The 20910-nt window shown below is 42.3% G+C and overlaps 7 protein-coding genes across 8 annotated transcripts; 1 reads left to right on the top strand and 6 right to left on the bottom strand.

Annotated features, from left to right (window-relative positions):
- Window positions 1-211: 211 nt before the first annotated feature.
- On the bottom strand, window positions 212-2447 carry BCIN_02g00280 (hypothetical protein). Its single transcript, XM_024691030.1, has 3 exons — window positions 1192-2447; window positions 852-1125; window positions 212-796 (listed from the first exon to the last, which is right to left on the bottom strand). Exons 1-3 carry the CDS (start codon window positions 2363-2365, stop codon window positions 511-513), a joined length of 1734 nt encoding a protein of 577 aa, XP_024546800.1. The 5' UTR covers window positions 2366-2447; the 3' UTR covers window positions 212-510.
- A 296-nt stretch (window positions 2448-2743) lies between these two features.
- Window positions 2744-3902, bottom strand: BCIN_02g00270 (hypothetical protein). The gene is made up of 2 exons (XM_024691029.1): window positions 3682-3902; window positions 2744-3635 (listed from the first exon to the last, which is right to left on the bottom strand). The coding sequence occupies exon 2, from the start codon at window positions 3619-3621 to the stop codon at window positions 3199-3201; it is 423 nt and encodes a 140-aa protein (XP_024546799.1). The 5' UTR covers window positions 3622-3635; window positions 3682-3902; the 3' UTR covers window positions 2744-3198.
- A 986-nt stretch (window positions 3903-4888) lies between these two features.
- Window positions 4889-6781, bottom strand: BCIN_02g00260 (hypothetical protein). Of its 2 annotated transcripts, XM_024691028.1 has the most exons (6): window positions 6705-6781; window positions 6322-6624; window positions 6214-6250; window positions 6079-6161; window positions 5650-6026; window positions 4889-5567 (listed from the first exon to the last, which is right to left on the bottom strand). In XM_024691028.1, exons 2-6 carry the CDS (start codon window positions 6592-6594, stop codon window positions 5093-5095), a joined length of 1245 nt encoding a protein of 414 aa, XP_024546798.1. In that variant the 5' UTR covers window positions 6595-6624; window positions 6705-6781; the 3' UTR covers window positions 4889-5092. The 2 variants fall into 2 exon arrangements, with proteins under 2 accessions (XP_024546798.1, XP_001555846.2); XM_001555796.2 differs by having other exon boundaries at window positions 6322-6781.
- Window positions 6782-10276: 3495 nt separating this feature from the next.
- On the bottom strand, window positions 10277-11643 carry BCIN_02g00250 (hypothetical protein). The gene has a single exon (XM_001555795.2). It carries the CDS (start codon window positions 11542-11544, stop codon window positions 10564-10566), a length of 981 nt encoding a protein of 326 aa, XP_001555845.2. The 5' UTR covers window positions 11545-11643; the 3' UTR covers window positions 10277-10563.
- Window positions 11644-12042: 399 nt separating this feature from the next.
- BCIN_02g00240 (hypothetical protein) lies at window positions 12043-14279 on the top strand. The gene is made up of 6 exons (XM_024691027.1): window positions 12043-12623; window positions 12689-12883; window positions 12940-13283; window positions 13342-13756; window positions 13813-13914; window positions 13970-14279. The coding sequence occupies exons 1-6, from the start codon at window positions 12227-12229 to the stop codon at window positions 14155-14157; spliced, it is 1641 nt and encodes a 546-aa protein (XP_024546797.1). The 5' UTR covers window positions 12043-12226; the 3' UTR covers window positions 14158-14279.
- Window positions 14280-14635: 356 nt separating this feature from the next.
- BCIN_02g00230 (hypothetical protein) lies at window positions 14636-16208 on the bottom strand. The gene is made up of 3 exons (XM_024691026.1): window positions 15817-16208; window positions 15481-15758; window positions 14636-15416 (listed from the first exon to the last, which is right to left on the bottom strand). Exons 1-3 carry the CDS (start codon window positions 15877-15879, stop codon window positions 14879-14881), a joined length of 879 nt encoding a protein of 292 aa, XP_024546796.1. The 5' UTR covers window positions 15880-16208; the 3' UTR covers window positions 14636-14878.
- Window positions 16209-16969: 761 nt separating this feature from the next.
- BCIN_02g00220 (hypothetical protein) lies at window positions 16970-19089 on the bottom strand. The gene has a single exon (XM_001555792.2). It carries the CDS (start codon window positions 18935-18937, stop codon window positions 17144-17146), a length of 1794 nt encoding a protein of 597 aa, XP_001555842.2. The 5' UTR covers window positions 18938-19089; the 3' UTR covers window positions 16970-17143.
- Window positions 19090-20910: the final 1821 nt, after the last annotated feature.

Here is a 20910-nt window from a genome sequence, read left to right as displayed (position 1 = left end):
AAGGATATAGATATCGAGAGTAGATGATGCTTATTATTGATGAGACTGATGAGATGATAGTTTGAATTGATTAGTTATCATTTTTGATTTCCATTTTCCATTTCTACAAGGATTTTTTTATGCATATTTATTAATTTGACAACTTGAATTACCCATTGATATAGTTGTTATAGTAGAATCAAACTGATAGATGTTAATTAACTATAAATCTTGACTCGACTGTCAATTCGCAACCCTAGTAGGTACTCCGTCATTAGTATTATTCTCAAACTAACAATTCGATAAGCTATGGACGCCGTTGAAGCAAGAGAATGCAATTGAACAACGTCGAGTCGTATTATATTCGAGTCTATAATCTAAGAATTTTAGGTCGAGGAGACCTCTTGCTTATATACATAAAAGGAGAGCAGGGGGGGTCAGAAGAATTAGAACACTGGTCTCTTTGCATCCCGTCCTCGGTAAATCATCCAACTTCGTCCAATATTCATATTAAAATTAAATTGCCACGATCTAATTGCTTTTGCAAAGTCTTCCGTCAGCTTCTTCTGTCCAATACTCGCTTCCAACGGCTGTAGGTCCGTAAAACACATGATTGGGGTCATATTTGTTCTTGATCGATAACAGACGGCCGTAACTGCGGCCATAAAAGTTTTGCTGGAAGTCTGGTTGGTTTGGGTCGCCTTCATTGAGATATACTCCTCCTCCAGGGGTCAGTGCCTCTAATCTCGGGACTATAGTTTTGGTGATTAGGTCTTGACTAGCTAAGTTCGCGTTCCAATCAGTGTCATCCCAGGCCCTATTATGATTGTTAGTGAGTGAGAATTTAACAAGAAACGGTTTGTGTAACTTACAGTCCAGTGGTGATAGACAAAAGCGTATCACGCCACACAGGGTTCACGGAGTTCTCGGGCGTCTCATCCGTAGCCTCCACATTAAGTGCTAAACCTGCTACCACAACCCCAAGGTCGTTCATCCATTTGATAGTATCTAGGACTCCGGTAACGTTGCTTTTTACCACATCACGTGAAACTAGTCGGCCTCCGATATTGTAATTGGTGATATTCTCAGGTCCCGCTTGGCCGTTATAAGCATCCGCAAAAGTATCATATGTCTCGGAGGCATATACTGTAAATTTAAAGGTCAGTATGCGCTTGTATTATGGGTAGAGGGGTAAAAGAATATGCGTCCTACCATATGACATATTGTTCTCCTTCAATTTCGAGAGCGTCGGAGCAAAAAATGAGTCGAACTGTGTTTGATTCATTCCTGCGGCTATTGCGGGAGCCATACTAAAGTATGAGCCAGTGTTGAGCCAGTTAACTCCACCACCTGCCGCAGTATATGCATCAAGAGCTTCCAAAAAGCTTCCGATGACACCGTAAAAGTTGTCCTGAGAAGTGCCTGTGTTGTAGAATGTAAGGTTACCCCCAATTGTCTCCATATCCTCATACAGCTTATATGTCGCGGAAAGAACAACACCATAGGTTCCACCTCCACCTCCGGACAAAGCCCAGTATAAATCCGAATATTCATTCGTTTCTGTGGCAGTAACGATTTTTCCCGCTGCAGTGACAACCTCCCATTCCAGAACTTGATCAGATCCCAGCCCTATCACAGAGGCAAGCGGACCGGTTCCACCTCCTTGTGCATACCCACCAGTGATTCCAATGGATCCAGCGTAACCAACGGCGGCCAGATAACCCGCTTCGTGAGCAGCTTCAAGAAGCTCAGAAGCTTGAACGCCAGCACCGATCTTGATTGCTTTTCCACAATAGTCTACTGACTCATTGTCATAATCCGAAATTACAATAGTTTTGATGTTGTGAGTCCAGATTGCCAAGCCTCCAGCTCCAGTTGATTTTCCGTGGTAGTCATGCGCAGTATTGCGAATAACCAGGCGGATATTGTGAAGACTAGCAAAAGAAAGAGCTAGTTGATAATCCAACGCTGAGCTTGCGTTGACGGCGTATCGAACATAGGTGCCGTATACACATTGGAAATCTTCTGGGTAAAAAGGGTCGCAGCTTCTATTGGCATAGAAAGGTGTCATGACAGAAGATGATGTGGTGTAATGAGTCTCTGGGTACCACCAGTTGTTTCGAACAGCATTACACTTATCAACATCATATGTCTCAAAGCCGTCGATGTGACAAGGGCTGGCTAGCGGGACGGTTGCAATGAGTTTTCCCTTAAGTGTTGCGTTAAACGCATCCCACTGTGTAGTAGATGGCCAGCATGCATCGCCAGGAAAGCAAAGACAGGTCGATGCTAGGCTCCCATTAGTCGGCGCGGTCTGGTTGCTATACTGTGCTGAAGCTCCCAAAGCAAACGCCACAAGGCCTAGAAATGACTTGCACGATCGCATCGTTGGTGATCTTTTGCAAGGAAATGTAGCTTGGTATGTGCCAAGATAGAGCTGTCTAAAGAATGAGCTCGAACTTGGGAACAAAAACGAAAAATAAATGAGAAACACTGCTCTATTTTAAAGCCAACTCGTATGGTTTGCAAGGGTAAAGCTCGTGGCCATAACGCGATCCTTGCTTATTGTCTCCACAACGCAGGGAGGAAACAAGCAAACTAGCCAGGTACATTTCCTAAAATGTTCTAACTTGAGCTACTTTACCATGCTATCCGCTTCTAGAACGTGGATCAATCGATAAATTAGAAGCCAAAATCCTTCTTCGGAATGTATATCTCCTTTGTTTTGCCTCATATCAACCGGTCTAAGGCGGAAGCAGTACGCTGATAAGAACGGAGATGATTATATTGGACTTGTTTGATACCCACTGCTTAGCTAGATCTAGGGAAAGACATACAATAACAGTTAGTGGTTTTTGAATGCCTGAAAGCCACTACAGTCAGCAGGTTTGTCAAATCCTTCGCATTCCTTAAAGTAATTATCTCTGGTAGTAACAAATACTTGCATCTAGGCTTGCACCACGATGGTCACTGTTCGGCCAAGATTAAACTTGGAATACACGGCGTCGCAGAAGGATTTCAACTTCAGAGAGACTATTTTACAATTATATGCCTAGAGGTTGTATTGAAAATGATTGCGGACTTCACAACCTAAATCTGACATCATTACCACTGAATATTTTCATCCCTCAGACTGCTGATCTTTAAATCATCAAACCATCAAACCATCACCAGCAGGATCCTTCCCGAAAATCCCCCCCCCCTCCAAAAGAAATAACACTATTTGGATGTCTGAGCCGTGGTGGACTCAGAAATGTTGATCCAAACCATCTTTACGTGGTCTATGAACTTGACGCTATCCTCATTGATCTTCGGACCCAAGACAGGATCAAACATAACAGCTTCAAAGGCTTTGAAACTTGCCTCGTCCTCGAAGACGAGCTCACTATACACATCGTAGTCGAAATCCTCGGAGTTCGTGCCAGCATAAACACTTGCTTTGTAGTTCGAGTTGGACTTGTCATCAGATGTGGCTCCTTCAGCGGTTCGGACCACATAATGTCTTGTGTGCGTCTTTGGGAACTTATCGCCAGCTATTTCTTGGAGAATAGGGATGTGGACCGTTTCATAGTGGTTCTTGAATTCCTCTGGAGTGAGTCCCTTCTTTCGCCAGTGGAAAGCGCTGAGAGTGAGTGGAGCCATTATGTCCGATTATTCTGTGCGTGGTTAGTGGGGGACAACTTCGGGACATTTGGCACTTACCTCGAGATTATCGATGCTAGTCGTCGATTCAATATTTTTGTATCAGGATCTGTTCGGATATTGAAATCAAGAGCCAAAGCTATGCTGATGGTGATTGTACATTTAAGTAAGAAACATGCTTCACTCGTAAGATCGATATTAAAAATGCTGAAACGGTTTTAGCCTTGATAAAAATAAACTGATCCCTGATGGATCCTTTATTCTAGTACAAAAGAGTCTGCTGGCTGGGGTGTCTAATCACCCAAATTGTCCAAATATCAGACCATAATAATTTTGATGTTCGCTTTTCTTACCGCAAGCTAGTCTTGAATAGTAAATGAGTAAGCTGAAGTATGCAAGTAAGTGGCAAAGAATATTATATACTGAAAACTTCTCTTTTAAATTATTTATATTAATAATCTAATCTTGTCGTATATAAAAGGAGAACATACGACGAATGACATTATAAATAATAACAGTAGTTGTAATAATACTATGAATAGGAATAATATTCTCATATCTATAGTTATCAAAATGACTGAATTAGAGTAAAATATTTCGTGATTAGTTATACTAAGTTAAAAGACTATTCTAAACTAATAAAAAAAATTTCTTCTGAGAAAATATTATTATAGAATTTTATGGAATTCAGGACCAAATTGTAAACTCTATAAAGTCTTATACTGTAAATTGTAACTCTAACACTTAATCCGAATTATAAGATGTTATTTGGTTTAGATGACGGTCATGATAAATTATCACCTAATTCAGTTAACATGTTATATGCAATTTTCGTGCTTGTTCAATCCCTGAGTATCTAAGATGAATTCCGGGCGGCGTTGCATGCCTGCTTCCACTCGCAAGGATTATTTTGTGTGGGTAAGATGGATCCATCAATGGGAAAATAGGCGCCGCGAGATAAGATTTAGCAACTCCTGTAACTTTTGTTCTGGCCTAGATAGTTCATGAGGGCAGGGTTTCGTCAGATGCAGATACTTTCGGGGAAGTGCTTGCTCTGCTTACTAAACCGCACTAGCACTGGTCATTTTTTCGAATTCATGTGATTACTTCCATCTTCGGCTAATCTCTCGTGATTTCGGCCGATTGATAGAATCAAACGCTTTTTGTGCAGGCACAGAGTGACATGCATAAATTGTGCTATACTTTGTGAAAACTAATATGGACGGCATTGATTATGTGTGCATCGTTGTGTCTTACTCTCCAAAGTTAAAATATCGCGAGGTTATTATGGGTATCAAATTTTCATTATGCTGACTCGATTTCCAAAGTGCAAATCCTCGTGAGACCAAGTGGCTGGCCATACTAATCAATGAGCTCCTTTCGTGAGTCTGTCTAATTTTAACATGCCGTATTTGTATCAAAGTACATACAGGCAAACAGGAAATACGTGATGGTTTTCTTTTTCACCATTTCATGGCACTCCCGAGCTCGTCATTTTGAGCTCGGTCTTTACCGCGATACCTTCAGATTCACCGAAGTTCAGGGTTGATTTATCACTGCGGGAGTCAACGGCTACCCATGCAGAACTTTGGGCTCCTACTCCTCCGTTCTGCAGACTCTTCAGTGGAACGCCATCCATATTTTCATGCAATCTTTCAAAGCCTTCTTCGTCGAATGAGGCCATAGTAGTTGTATAAGAAGATTCTTTCGTCTTTCTCTGAAAGTAAGAGTTTTTGCGATTGAGAATGTAGCTTTCCGGCTCAGCGCTGTTGAATCCTTTTGCTCGCCCTCGTATCAAAGGACCATAGGTTGGTAGGCATGCGACGATAATGCCGATGCCATTTTCTAAGCCAGCGAAAAGACCTGCGTATACCAATCCGTATGTGAAGTCGACATTGTCTTGACGCGTCTCGAGAACAACACGAGTTATATTCATGACGCAAATGCTGTTCATGGTTGTTAGTGTATCATGCCTTGGGATAAGTACTACCTGCAACGCAGGCTAGATATAGGTCTTGCGAAACATACCATAATCCAAGACCTAGTATAAAGCTGACAAATAGCTTTTTTCTCACAGCCATCTTGAGTCTCCATAACGTTGGCATAGGGAGAAAGACAACTATCAGATCAAAGATCATATTGATTGATGCAGAGCTAATCTCCAGCTGAAGCGTGTTGCCGCATTTTCCATTCGTTAAGGTTTTATCCCAATTGAAAGCAAATGGTGTGCAGATGAACAGAGATGCAAAAATGTAGCCCACGCAGTACACAGCGTTCACGGCAATAATCGAGTAGACGATGATATGAAACGTCCTGGAAGGGAAGATAGTTGTATAAAAAGATAAAATCGAGATTTTCACCAAACTGGTAGAGATAATCCATACTGGAGATGAAGCAAGGAAGGCCTAATGTGAAAGTATAAGCTTGATGGCATTTTTCTGCGGCCGGTATACTTACTTTCAAGGTAACAGTAAGTGAATCGGGTCCCAAATATTTCAAAGCTTCTTCGACATGAAAGCCTAAAGCTCCTGGAACAACAGCTAAAGTTTGATTAGCTGATGAAAACGACGATTTCGAAATGGAGTACTATACCCATAATTTCACACACAACAAACCCCATCCAGAAAAGCTACAGTTGTATACGATCAGTCATAACTTGCGAATACACCCCGTTGGCACCGGGGCAGAGACCACACATACCAGAGCAACGAAGATGCAATAGTCATCCGGCCGGAAAGCACGTCTGATGACGACTTTACTCCAGATTCGCAAGCCAACAGCAGCGATGCTGAGAATTGCGAAGATAACGATGGTAACAACATTCCCTAGACCTTTTGGCGACGTTAAGGCACCCAAGTGCTTGGGATGCGAGTTTGTGTTTCCCATAGTGAATGGATAGAAGTTCCCAGTTCCAGTAAATGAGTATCGTAGGTCCGTTACTTTTTCAGATTCCAAAACTCTAGGATAGTACATACATAAGGTAGTTCATTAGCTGCATATTTTCTATAAGGAACGCTCAGTAAGACAAATTCAGATTGAAGGATTTAAAATGAATAGGGTGTCATGCCATCAAGGGTGCTTACAGAGGGGCCTCGACACTCCATCTGCTCGCAAAGATAGCATATCGAATGCAACCCTATCGTTCCAGAAGTGAATCAGCTCCAAATCCAGAGCTAGAAAAGACGTTAAATCAATTGTGGTACGATTTCACTCTAAAGAGAGTAGGTGAATGACACGGTGATCTTACTAGTATCTTACAGTAAAACGAGTGCTTATATCAGAGGTTAATCATATTAATTATTGCGTATCAGGAGAGGATTGGTCTATTCTCATAGATTTTATTCAGTACTGGTATTTACAAAGATGCGTGGAAACATAAGTACAAAACTACGATTAAATCTATGAAAGGCACAGAATGATATTCAAAATATCTAAAAGAGGCAAAAGCTGATTCAAATGCATTAAAAATTGAGTCCGTGTTAAGATTTAGAGTATAGGTATATGATATGACAATTATAAGTTTTGGAGTTTTAGATAAATAGAGGTGCAATTGAGGATGAGGAGTAGCTAATACACAATCATTGTGAGGACTGCGATGTGTGATGAAAGGCTATGAGATCCTGATCAGGAAGCTCGGGTCAAGCCGCAGCCTGTCCGGCGCTAAAATTCAGCAACTGCTGTGATAGCGTGCATACACATACGTCTCCCGCTTCAAAGATACTCCACACCTACTATATTTCTACAGTTCAAGGGTGTGCTTCATTGCTGACTTAGGCTAATTATACGGAAGTTTTTCAGGGGCTTTGTGAATAAAAAGAATAGGAAACAAATCCCATACCATGGATAGAGGGAGCAAAGGATCACCATCTAGTTCGAAACCAATGGTTTGGTAGTCAGTCACACTCTGAGCGAAAAAAACTAATGCACCAAAATAACAGTAGTACTTTTGAAATTCTTTTTCAGATTAATAATCAATATACTTATGTTTGAATCAGGCAGTTAATATCGAAGGCTCATAATTTATAGTATGTCTTTGCTTGTTAACTTTGTGATATGTTTTCATTTTGTTATTCAATTCTAGTATAATAGTGTTTTGAAGAAATTCTAGATTTTGGCCGGTTTGGTGTGCCAGTGGTTTCATTGAGAGTGTTGTAGCCCGTCTCGGACGCTGTACGTCCCACGTTTTTATGACTCCGAAAGATTCCTGGTATGAAATTATTCATGCTTGCCGGTGGAGAAATAAATCTTCAAGAACTTCCGGGGTATAGTGTGGCAGAGATACATCTAATCAAATTGTGACCGCAATCAGCCGTCTGGGATCGAGGAAAGACGCGATGTAACCGAAGTTTAATTAGGTGAACTAGAACTCGACTGATCCTCGGCATATTTCATGGTCGCGCCTTTGATACATGCACGGCAGTCCAAGGTAATGTAGCATCAAACCGAAGGCCCCCGACATTATTCACTCCCTCGTGGGACCAACAACAGTATTGGTCTTACAATAATCCCCAGTTTTTGTCGCTCCCACCTTCTTCCTTAAGCCACTACCCCGAGCTTAACTGCCCGCATCACTATCTTAAGACTTGTGGGGCACAACTGAGCTGTCAACAGGAAGCGCCCGTGAAACATGATCGATTATCTCCGGCACGCCGGCCCCCATCCTCCCACTTTAACACTAACCCATGAATCGCTAAACGCTTCCCTGCAATAGTGACATACCTACTCACAATTCCAATGCTATATCCCGTGTTTAGAGCCCAGATCAAAGCAATGGTAGTGATGTGTAACAGCTTATCAATTGGTGATGCGAAACCGAAATTTCGCTTATAGTCATTTCAATGAAATCTACTGCTTTGTCCAGCATAAATCCACTGTCGGCCCCACCCCTTTTTTCCCAGGCGACTATGTACCTAACATTCAACCTTGTTAAACCTCCTAAAGATTCGTAACTTGTACCCTATCGAGCCAAATCACCCTTGCTTACACCCAAATGTGCACAGAGTAGGATACTGGATTGTTACCGACAAATCGGGAACAGTTCTTTCACTCCATCTTAGAAAGCTTTTTTCGACGGGTCTCTATTCTCCTTTTTTCAAAGTTGGGGTACAGTTACAAAGCCACGGAGTGCCTCCTTAGTTAACATCCCCGGAAACTCCAAATACTACTCTGTAGAGTTTGACGCGTATTTCCATTATATCTTTCTTTCTAGCATTGAAAAGTTTCTCTGTTGTAATGAAGAAACATGCAGGAAAGTATGATTCACGTGATCGTGGGTCTAGAGCTAGCCCTATTCCGTGTTAGTGAGGACTCTCATCACATAGTAATTGGGATCCTAAAAGTTCTATAGGATAGAGTTAGCACAATCTACACTACTTCAGAGCCTTCAAAGTTTACCCTAAGCTTCCCATTGTATTCTGAAGAGTGTCATAATTTTAACAAAATAGAGGAAAATATAGAAAAGTATCGTTTATGGTATTTCTCAAGATCCAGATAGTTACCAGATTTGAAATTGTACTTCAATCGAACAAAAAAGCAGAATTTTCTATTCTGAGAAGCTGTATTTTTCCAAATTCCCTGGCAAGGAGCACTGAAGAAATCCAAGGTATGCACAGAGTTGTATGGGCTAAGATTCGTCACTCTAACTTCACGCGTAAGTATCGATTTGGAGGTGACAGAACGACGGGGTGAATAGTTTGGTCGACGCACCCGCATGAGGCCGCAAGTAGCCTGGGCGGTGAAATTAGTGGTTCTTGCGTCTTGCTTTCACGAGATAAACGCAAATAAGGTACAATGTCCGAGAATATATTGAGACTTACATACCAATCCCTTGAGCCACATGGCAATAACACGAAGAGGTCTCAAAATTCAGGGTCTCAAAACGCTGATGAAATCACTGAGACTCACTTTGGGATGATGAGTTCTGCTTGTCCTACATGTTAACCGACCGCGCATAGACCAACTCGTATGCTTTACCCTTGTTGTAAGCAACGGCGCTTATGACCTCCGAGCATCGATTTATGGGGAGTCCCATTTATCTTATCATTGTGAACCAAGATTGTGAACCAAGATTGTGAACCAAGTGTTGGTTCATGCAGCTCCTTCTACGTCTAATGCGCCAATCCGCTAGTCCAGATTTCCATACTAGACTGTTCAACAGTCACACGGAGCTATTTCATCCAATTGACGCGGAACGTTCCCAGTGCCAGTTTAGTATCGAAAAGAGAAAGGGCCGTTTTTTATCACATCGCTTACTTGAAAATGAGGTGAGAACAATTTAAATCAAGTTAGACAATTAGCTTACTGTCCTAAACGAAGCTTTTGCTTTCATACTCACATGTCAAGTGGCGTTTCCCGACTGTGCCGGCTAGTCAAATATCCCGGTGAGGCAATTTCGAGGATTGTTAATATTCCAATTCTTTCATCCGGCAATAAAAACCAGGGTATCAGCAACATCAATCCACTTCAGCTATCCCAGCCATTCGCTGCTTCAGATTCAACCGACTGTATCAATCATTCCATATCACCAATCAAATAGTAAAAGTCGAAAAGATCAAAATGACATGGGTATTAGGTGAAACTACAAATATATCCAGCTCACGTAGAAAGAGAAGAACGCATGATCAACATTCTGAGTAATCTGAGTCAAAATAATAGTTGAGCAAATTTTCCATTCCCAAAGCTTACTCATATGTTTGGTAGCTAACCCGTGCAGACAGGGGATAGGCTAGTACATGTAAAAGCTCAACGTATGACTTTCTGTGCAGGCCCAGTGCCCCACAACGAACTACGAGAGAATCTAGGGATGTAAAGTCCAAGAAAGCTACTACCTCCGGTTCTCGTACTAATGAGAGCATGTAATCGATAATAGCTCACATTTGATTACTATCTAGCTTGTGCAAATCCTCCATAAGCTCCTTCCGGCAAGGCCGCCCCTAGTGAAGTTCAGATCTGGAGTGGCATGAGCGACAGCAGTGCGGTCCATCCGCACCACAATTGCCATGTCTTTCGATCCTCCGTGTTCCCACGGTACGAAATGCATCTCCATGCCACATAAAGTCCTAGCGCTGTGACCGGAACGTTCATGATCCAAGAAAGTTTCCAGTAATGCATGCAAATGGGTCCCCAGCAAGTGATAGGAATGACCAGCGTCCACCGAGCAACTTTTTCCCCAAGGACTAGCGGTGATGTGTGGCGACCACGCTCCTTGTCTCCGACGGTATCCTTCAGATCTTGTATGTGCATTGTGGTGAGGATGACACCACTCATCAAAGCGATCCAGTAGAGACCGACTCTGGTAATCTCCGCTGTTGATGAAAGCCCTCCCGCCCCAATTGCGACTTTTAGCGAACTCCAATTGTACACACCAAAAGATATAGCGATAATAAAGTTCCGTTGGATCCATCCATCATCGCTCGCTTTCAAGTCGTTGTATACCCAGGTGAGGGTCAATATACATGCCGTTTCAGCCCCAACATTTAGAAAATAATGGTTTAGCGCGAGTACAAGTGGGATGACCATTTGCATAGCCTGCCTGACCTCGGAGCGACTTATTTTGCCGCTCGGAATTGGCCTCCATGGCTTATTGAGTTTATCTTCTTCAACGGCCTCCCATAGGCGCTGATTAGCCAAGTCAAAAACAAGGAGATTTGACCAATTGAAAAAGATGACGGCAGGAATTCTTCTTAAGACCGCCCCACTTGTTGTAGACGTCGAGACCACAGGATAGCCCGCAATTGCAGAGCAGACCCCGAAAACGGTGTTTGGAATTACAAAAGTGGCAAAATCACTCTCTGTGAATAACCAGAAATATTTGGCAATCTTGTATAACAACGTTATACGGTGCAGAAAGGGATGCATGAAATCCATTGCCCATGAGGGGTTCTGAATTGCTGAATGGGGCGTAGGACGATCTGTGGATCTCATGGCCGATGCTTTGGGAAACAATTCTTTTGATAGATGTTTCAACGGTTGTAGGTAGCATTTCCTTCTTATATTGAGGGAGAAGTCGGCCTCCGGATTTTCATTATTGGGCTCTTTGTGCTAGTCTATGGAGCATATGACACACATGCATCGAGTTTGAATGGGGCACAGTTTTCATGTACGATAAACACCATTCTTCACGGCGGTAATCTATCAAAGCGCATTTATTTCCTAATACAGACGTTTACGACGATTGTAGATCGTTTTTCAACATGGAGCCGAGCTTGGAAGCCTGGTCTTGGATCTAAAGTTACATTCTTATAAAGCCGTTCCACCTTTAAGTCACTCAGAAGATTGGTATTAATGAAAAAAAAAGTAAATCGGCTCATTGGTCTCCCGCTATCCGGTGAAAAGGCAACACCGAAGCTATCGGGGGTGCCGACTTCAACAGTCTTGCAGATATAAAATTATCCTTGAAATATCAAACCCAATGAAACATTAGTCTTATTAATATCCATCCACGAAAATCTGACTTGATTGTGATTTACTATTCAAACTTTCCCCCACAGTTGTATTGTTCAAATAATATCCTTTTAGACTCTACTTGGTAGAGTCAGATTCCCCTTTCGTGCTCTTAAGTCTGACTTGTCAAACAAGCATTCAAACTTGAGGATTTCGGAGCACTATGGCATTAATACCTGGGCACTATCTTATTGCTGCTGCTGTTAGTGGTATCGCAGCCCACTTATGTGCCTTCATACACGGAGATTGGCACTTGCATATTCCTCAGGTTATCTTCACTCATTGTGCTGGCTATGCGTTACTTTTACTCAGGCTTAGATATCAAGAATTAAGCATCATAGACTCGATCCAGGCATCGACTGTCTTATCTGCATGCTATCTCTTATTCTTGTTCACCAGCATCATCGTCTACCGCGTCTTCTTCCATCGATTGCGGAATTTCCCTGGGCCTCGTCTTGCAGCAGCTACCAAGCTCTGGAGTATATGGGAAACAAGAGATTCCAGAAATCATCTGTTGATGCAACGGCTATTTGAGCAATATGGGCCAATAGTTAGAACGGGTATGATATATCTATTCTCTGAAATCTGGTCTACAGAATGCTAATCTCCACCTAAATGAAATTAGCTCCCAATGAGCTCACGGTCTTTCATCCTGAAGGCGTTGAACTCGTGAAAGGAGGAAAAAATGGAACAGATCAGTATAACGAAAAGGGTGTTTGGTATGATCTAATTCATCCCAAAACATCGGTTGTGTTCAACCGTAATCCTTCAGAGAATGCCGTTCGACGTCGTCCTTGGGATCGAGCTGTTTCACCCGCAAGTATGATCAAAGCCATCTCTTATCAAAGTTGAATCATTTTTTTTAACATATACTAGGTCTTAGAAGTTATGCGGCAAACATAGTAGCCCCTGCCGCGGAAGTTCTGGAATTCGTTTCCAATGCCCAAGGCGAACCCGTCAATATTAATGAACTTATGACCGGACTCATCTTTGACTTTATGAGTGTGATCGTCTTCGGTGAAGTCTCTAGCAAAACCGATGCAGAGGAGCAAATTAGTACGCTGCGTAGACTCAAAGGGGCACTCATTTTACTAGCACCATGCGGAGATAGTGTCTGGCCAGCTCTTTTTGCCTTCAACTTTCTTCAGTTTTTGAAACCGGTCAAAAGCTGGCTAGGTCTTGTAGAGTCATGCCGCGCACGTATGTTGAAACGAATGAATGTAAGATGCCCTACCACTTCTGACCAATTTATGTATTACTCACAAGCTTTTGCTTTAGAAAAAAACAAGCACAGTCGATGTTTCAGGCTTTTTTCTTAAAGATTTCCACGATTCGGCTGGGGAAACTAGTCTTGAGAAACGTGAGAATGCGCTCCTCGGAAACACTATCTCTGCACTGGTTGCTGGTAGTGACACCGCACGTGCTGCTATGATTGGGATATTTTATTTCCTGTGCAAAAACCCAGGAAATGCGGATGAAATTTACGAGGAATTAAAGGATGTTGATGAAAAAGATTCGACAGTTCTTGCAGGCAAACCAATCTTGAATGGCTTTATAAAAGAGGCTCTGCGTGTAGCTCCTCCTTCGATGACTGGTCTTGCTCGAATCATAGGTCCACAAGGCTTATGGATCGACAATACCTTCATTCCACCAGGAGCCCAAGTTACCGCACCATACTACAATTCCCATCGCTGTAAGTTCATTTCACTGCCCCAATTTTCCCTCTTCATAATAACTAATGTCTGGTAGTACCTTCTGCGTTCCAAGATCCAACAGAATTCATCGCAGAACGCTGGACAAGCCGACCAGATCTTATCAAAGACAAGCGCGCATACGCCCCATGGGGTGCTGGTATGTGGATTTCACTGTTTCTGTTCTTAAATCGCATGCTAATTGATACATCAAGGTCAACATATCTGCCCTGGGAAAGCGCTCGCCAACGTGGAATTACGTTATGTGACGGCGCTTTTCGTCAAGACGTTCAAAATCAAGTTCGCGCCAGGTCATGACCCGGAGAAGTTTTGGACAGATATGCTGGATCAAGTAACAATGCAGCCGGGAGAAGTATGGTGTGTCTTTGAACCACGAAACTGAGTATTGGGGTTGGGAAGGCCACCATCCGAGACATGCTTTTGCATGTGGTTTTCTATGTAGATAAATCATACAGAAACGTAGAGAATTTTAGTCCAGTTCAATCGCTATCACTCTGAAGATCAGTGCTACTGCATTACGCAAATATTTGCATGAGAAGTCAAAAGTACTAGTCGTGTGACTCACCGCACTTTACCGAGTTGGAGCGTAGTATAAAGCAAATCTTTTGTATGCTTCAAATCTTATAGATGACTTTGAAACAAAATTTGGAGAGATATTTCAGTCAAGGTAGGAGTACAAATACCGAGCATACATCTGTATGTGGTTTTTGTTCTTGATGAGATTGGCAAAGTGACAAACTCAATTGATTGTTGTTGTTACATTGTATAGATAATTGAATTGTTTGATATAATAATGTTGAGATTACTCCCATTTACTTTTCAACATATATCGATATTCACTTTTTCGCAAAGATTTTGTCTATTCATCTATTTGATAATTTGATTTGACTATTGACACAGGAAAAATCGAATTGACAGACATGAATCGACTATCAAATCATAAATTCGCCACTAATATTATTACTGCTCAGAAACCAAAGGAAAAAATAATCAATCGCAACATTTCATTAATACGATCAAACCACATTGAATGTTCTGGGGTTTCATAATTGAAGAGCAGCAGTTTGAAACTTAAAATACTAAACTTCCATTTCTCATATCATCTATGCTTTATCCTCCCCAGCGAAATTGTCAGCAAAATACTTCCTGAAATGATGGCTCGCCCCAACACTCGACAGCTGTTCAATTTCCTTGTCCTCAAGGCTAAAATCAAAAACCTTTAGATAACCTTTTACCCTCTCCTCCTTCAAACTCGTCGTCACAACTGGCACCCCCTTCTGCACACACCATCTCAAGCAAATTTCCGTCTCTCCAACTCCATACTTCTGCGCAAGCTCCGCCACCACTCCCTTCGCCGGGCCCTCGGTAATCCACGGTGCTAGTGACGCGAAAGCTTCTACCTTTATACCGTTTTTCTGGCAGTACGCGGATAGCTCTGATTGTTGGAGATAAGCGTGATACTCGATTTGATTAACCGCCGGGATCTCGCTTGCACCGGCTATGATAGTCTCCAAGTGTGAAATGGCGAAGTTACAGACGCCGATGGCTTTTGCTTTTCCCGAAGCTTTGACGGCTTCCATCTCGGCCCATACGTCACGGAGAGAGCGCGTGGGCTCGAGCCAAGGGATGTGGATAAGGTAGCTATAACAAAAACATTAAAATTGACCCAACTTTGAGAATGATGGGGATGATGGGGATGATCTACAGGTCTACATAACTGAGCTGCAGTTTCTGCAAACTGGCATCCAGCGCCTGAGCAATGGGCTGGAAACCCAGTGTCTTCGTAGTCACGAAGAGCTTCTCGCGAGCTATTTGGCTCTGCTGGATCGCGACGCCGACCTCACGCTCATTGTTGTAGGCTTCAGCACAGTCGATGTGGGTGTAGCCAAGTTTGAGGGCTGATTGGACGTGTTCGACGATTTTTACGTCAGTGGCGCCGTCATCCGCTGCTTTGCTTATAACGGAGCCAGTGCCGTAAGCAAGCTTTGGTCTGTTAGTTTGAGCTCTGACTCTTGCGTGGACGTCGCCGGAGATGCCTTACCAAGGGAATTGCGGAGCCATTCTTTAGTTGAAGGCTCGGGATATCTCTAGTAGGCTGTGACATTGTGCGTTGATGAGTCCCGAGGCGTTAAGGTTTCTGATCTGTTTGGATTGCAATCCTTCAACGAAATCGTATTGAATGTTTTGGATGGGTCTGACTGATTGCATTGATGGAGTGGGATTGTATTTAAGCCCCTGCCAAACCTAGTCTGAATTGACAATCTCGATTCAAGTCTACAGGTTTGCCAGGCAGGCTTGTGTACGCTTCAATATGGAGATTTTTGATCTCATGCATTGTGAGCAATCAAAATTACGCATGCATGGTGTTCACTGCAGATACGTGACACAGACGATTACTAAGTACCATCGTCTGCGGACATGAGACTACTTCGCGATAGTGGAATCGAGTGCAACTATTCCTGTGCGTTAATGCAAGATGTAGGAAGCTCGGGGTTGCGGAAATGCCGAGGCGAGACTACTCATCTGCCATGCACGAGGTGCAGAAAAAAATTTCCGTTGCTGCCAAACTGTCACCATAAGTCAATGTATCGTACGAGACCAGTTCGGCAATCATACGCTGAGGTCGCATGCAAGGAATAAGCCGCCAGTTTAGATTCATAGCTTCGTACCCCTCGCAATTGCAACAGTTATGAGATTTTAGTAGTCCTACCTCAAAGACGCAGCAGCATCATCCAAAGATGGAGCCCTTGCTTTCTACGCCACAATCATACATCTCAACTAGTATTGGTGAAATGAATGCAAGGTGCTGACAAGCAACCGTGTCCCCACGATCCCAACTTCGCAATCGTATAAGGATAATGCTAAATGTTGGCTTTGGATGCGACCCTGACTGCATAACGTAAGAGGTCAAAACGATCATCACAGGTAGTGCAAAGTATGTTTTTGATAATTATCTATCAGTAAATTACCCATTACTATACGGCTAATACAATCGGCAGAGGCCAGCAAACTCTCAACCCGGTATCTTTTCTAAGTCAATATTTCTATATGCGAATCTTCTCCAGTTTTTCTAATGTATACTCTTTGAGTGAAAAAGCCGATATATTAAGCCTAATAATATCGAGACTATTTTTAAATTAAATAATAATTCTTAAAACTATCAAGAACTAAGAGTGTAATAGATTATAAGCTTTTAGCAACTTATTTTTAATCGAAAATGGAAACAATACTTTTAATTGATTTAAAAATAAAAATAAACATAACATAATTTTTTGATATCAGGTTTTTGTTTAGAGTGTGATGAGTTTCATTATACAAGCATTATCCTTATCTGATCCACATTAGATATCATACCATTCCCCATAAACCTAAACCCTGCAAAGCCGTCCATCCGATCTTTCTGTCCACTTCTCGCTCCCCACTGCCCCCAGCGCGTAAAATGTTTGCCGGGGATCATACTTCGCTTTTATATCACTCAGGCGATTGAAATTCTCACCATAAAACACATTCTGCCAGTCCGGCTGTTGAAAATCGGCTTCGTTGATATACGCGGCGCCGTTTGGCGTCAAGGCGGCCAAGGCAGGCATGATGGTATCAGTCATGAAGTCTTGGGTTTGGAAGCCTTGTTCGATGTCGGTATAATCAAGGTAGGCGCCGAAGACGCCGGTCATAAGAGTTTGTCTCCAGTAAGGATTTATGGAGATGGCTGGCGCATTGGCTACTACAGGTGTATTTACATCCAAGGTGACGCCGGCAAAAATAAGCTTGTTGTTGACGATTGTTTGGAGAATGGAGATGAAGCTATCGGTGCTGTTTTGGACAATTGAACGAGGGAGTAAGCGGCCAGCAAGGTTTGTATTCGAGACATTGGCGCCGAAGCCACCGGACTCGTAATATGAGAGAAAGCTGGTGGCTACCGAAGAAGTGTAAGCATACGAAATATTGGCTGCTTCAAGGGACGATATCGTTGGCGCAAAAAGTTCGTCAATCTTGGCTTGCTCGACGTCAAAACCCGTGACTGGGGAGATCAAGAAAACTTCGGGTGTAAGAGTCCATCCAAGCTGCAAGCCACCATCTACCAAACTTGGCAGAGATTCTAGAAACACTTTGACTGTATTCCAGTATGCTGTGGCGTTCCCTGTGGCTGGAGGAGCAAACTGCAAAGTTGCTGAAGATAGTATGCTTGTTGGTGGATGAAACTTGACCGTTACCGATAATACAACGCCGTAGGTCCCTCCGCCTCCACCAGAGAGTGCCCAATAGAGATCAGAATTGATTGTGGGACTTGCGGTCAATAGCTCTCCTTCACTCGTCACCACTTCCCATTCCAAAACCTGGTCAACTGCAAGACCAAACTTGGTCGCAAATGGACCATGCCCTCCTCCTTGAGTGTAGCCACCAGCCAAGGAGACAGTGGGACAATTCCCTCCCACAATCAAGCCGTTGTTTGCGTCAGCAAATGTGTAAGCTTCGATAGATGAGATACCTGCACCGAGAACTACTGATTTTCCGGTGTACGCCTGAGACTCATACGACTCATTGAGAGATATGGATTTCATATAATGCGTCCAGATAGAGAGTGCACCGGCTCCTGTCGATTTACCATTATAATCATGGCCAGTACCGCGGATGACCAGACGGATATTATTCGAATTGGCAAAATTGATTGCTTCTTTCACATCATTGCTTGTTGTAGCGTTGATAGTGTAACTAACATAATTGCCCAAAGTGCATGGAGTTGTAGATGAAAGGAACGGATTGCAGGTGTTATTTGTGAACAGCCAGGCCATGGCAGAAGACGGAGAAGGCAGATGTGTCTCAGGATAGAACCAGTTGTCCCTCAAGGTGGCACATGCTGCTTCGTCATAGGCCACAAATTGATCAAAGTGACACACTGCAGCGATAGGTACTGTTGCAATGAGCTTCCCTCCAACCGTAGCATTTAAGGCGTCCCATGCTGTAGTATCAGGGTAGCAAGAATCGCCTGGGAAGCAGCGGCAAGTTGACTTCAGCGGTGAGGCACTGATCAAACTCTCATATGAGCCAAAGAACGCGGTCAAAAGTAATAAAAAAATCATACTGGCAGACCAAGGGGTTGTGGTTGCGATGCCGTGAAGAAGATCGTAAGTACCTGCCGCAACTTGCAAGACGTGACAGGGCATCGATCAGTTATATAGACTTCGATCCCCGGCATCCTCAGAAATTATACCCACAGTAAGTAATGTGAGCTTATAATATGGCACTACGAACATAATCACACGTGTATGTGATATTACTGAATGTCTGGTGGCGGCATTCTGGCCTCTGTGAGGCCTAATTGCCTCGCCTCGGAGGTGCAAAAGACGCCAGTGGATGAAGAAACATGGGTTTCTAACCGGGATGATCGAAATCTCACTATCATTCCAAGGAAACTTTCAATGGTCGGCATTAGTGGTGATCGATTTCGACAGGGGGTAGGGACCTCGCAAAACAATCAATATTCAACATCATTCTTAATCTAAACGACAGTAGAATTATGAAATAGATCTTTACATTAATAGAGAATGTGAGGCTAAGATTAAAATTTGATTTTGAGACTTTAATGATTTTTTCTTCTTTCTTATTTCAAATTCGATCAGGCATTTAATGTCACACTTTGCCTCAGAGGAACTATACGAGTATAGAATTATGATTCCATTGTTCATAAAGTGCTCATTTATGTTAGCCACATATAAACACGTGATCTCACGTGTGCGCGAGTGCGTATCTGAGAGATTGCATCGCGAGTGAGTACGTTTCGTGACGTTTACTGAAGATAATTATATTCTTTTTGATAAACAAACAATATGTTGGTTTGAGTAGAACGAGTAAAGTAGGACCTACAATGTAGGTTCTAAGTGTCAAGTTGTATTCAATCTAAAGAGCTAGTTACGTATAGAAGAAGCAATCCTCAAATGGTAATTACTATAGAACTAGCTTCTTTGTAGTGACAGCTAAAAATGACTTGGGTCATTCTTTCACTCTATATTCACATACTACAGAGAGAGTTAAAATTAACAAAAGATACATATCAAGGCGATATAGTCCTTGATATCTTTAGAGTTTATTGCTTTTTCCGTTTTCTAACCTCGTTCTCAATTGAGGTTTTTTCTCTTCTATTACATTTCAAAATTCTAACTAGTAGTTTTATTAAATCAATTTTCTTATTAGGATTCTGAAGATTACAACTTTCTATAGAATGTAGTCAATAAGCTTAAGATAGATTTGAATAGTGTAAAGTTGTAATTTATATAGCCGATCACGATAGAATCTCGAGAGTCTCAAAATCATAAGATAATAATTTTTTAAGCGTTGTCAGAAATCAACAATTCACTATCGCTTGTGAAGTTCTTATGGAATATATGTAGGCAAGACGAGATACAGAACAGATAGTCATCGTATGTACAGATTCACACTCACTATATGAATGTCGCGTCAAATCAAGTACCACTAAAGAAAAGAGGCCCATGATCGAAATTGCAACATTACGTCAATCACACAAACGAAGGGAATAGACAGAATAGAATAACCTTTCACCCTCTACGCTTTATATGTATATACTCCCTCTTACACAGTCCGTCCAACAGGTAGTAAGAGAACATAAAACATTCTTTCAAAGTGTCATTAGTAAGTTATTCCACGAACACCTCAAGTTATATCGCACAACAATACTTTTAAATCCTCGAACTTTTCTTATCCATATATACACTTGCTCTTCATCCGCTCAAAGACGATCCATTTGTAAACTCACAAATCGGTCTTCTTCTCGCCTTCCCCCCAAAACACGGGACAGGTATGGAAATCTCCTAGAGTGAATCTAATTATGAATCACAAGTTCTAGTCCCATGTGATGACTTGTTTCTCATTCTCTCTGGCTCTTTTCCCTTGATCTTCTGGAATCAGAGGAGTGAATCTCTACGATTCTATATTCTTACGAACATCGACCTCTTTCTCCCTCGAAGAAATACGTACTGGTATTTCTATCATCGTTGTCAATCGAGGATTTGAATCCCTACAAACTTTCAAGTAACAGTTGATTCAGGGAAATCATGAATGGTGATGTTAATAAGTTATGAATACTGTACCCAGATTTCCCACCTCCTGTAGCGGGAAAGAA

Source organism: Botrytis cinerea, chromosome 2, assembly GCF_000143535.2.
Source record: "Botrytis cinerea B05.10 chromosome 2, complete sequence".
Classification (NCBI taxonomy): Eukaryota; Fungi; Ascomycota; class Leotiomycetes; order Helotiales; family Sclerotiniaceae; genus Botrytis; species Botrytis cinerea.
The sequence above is the reverse complement of the archived record's forward strand: the minus strand, read 5'-3'. Positions and strand labels throughout refer to the sequence as shown.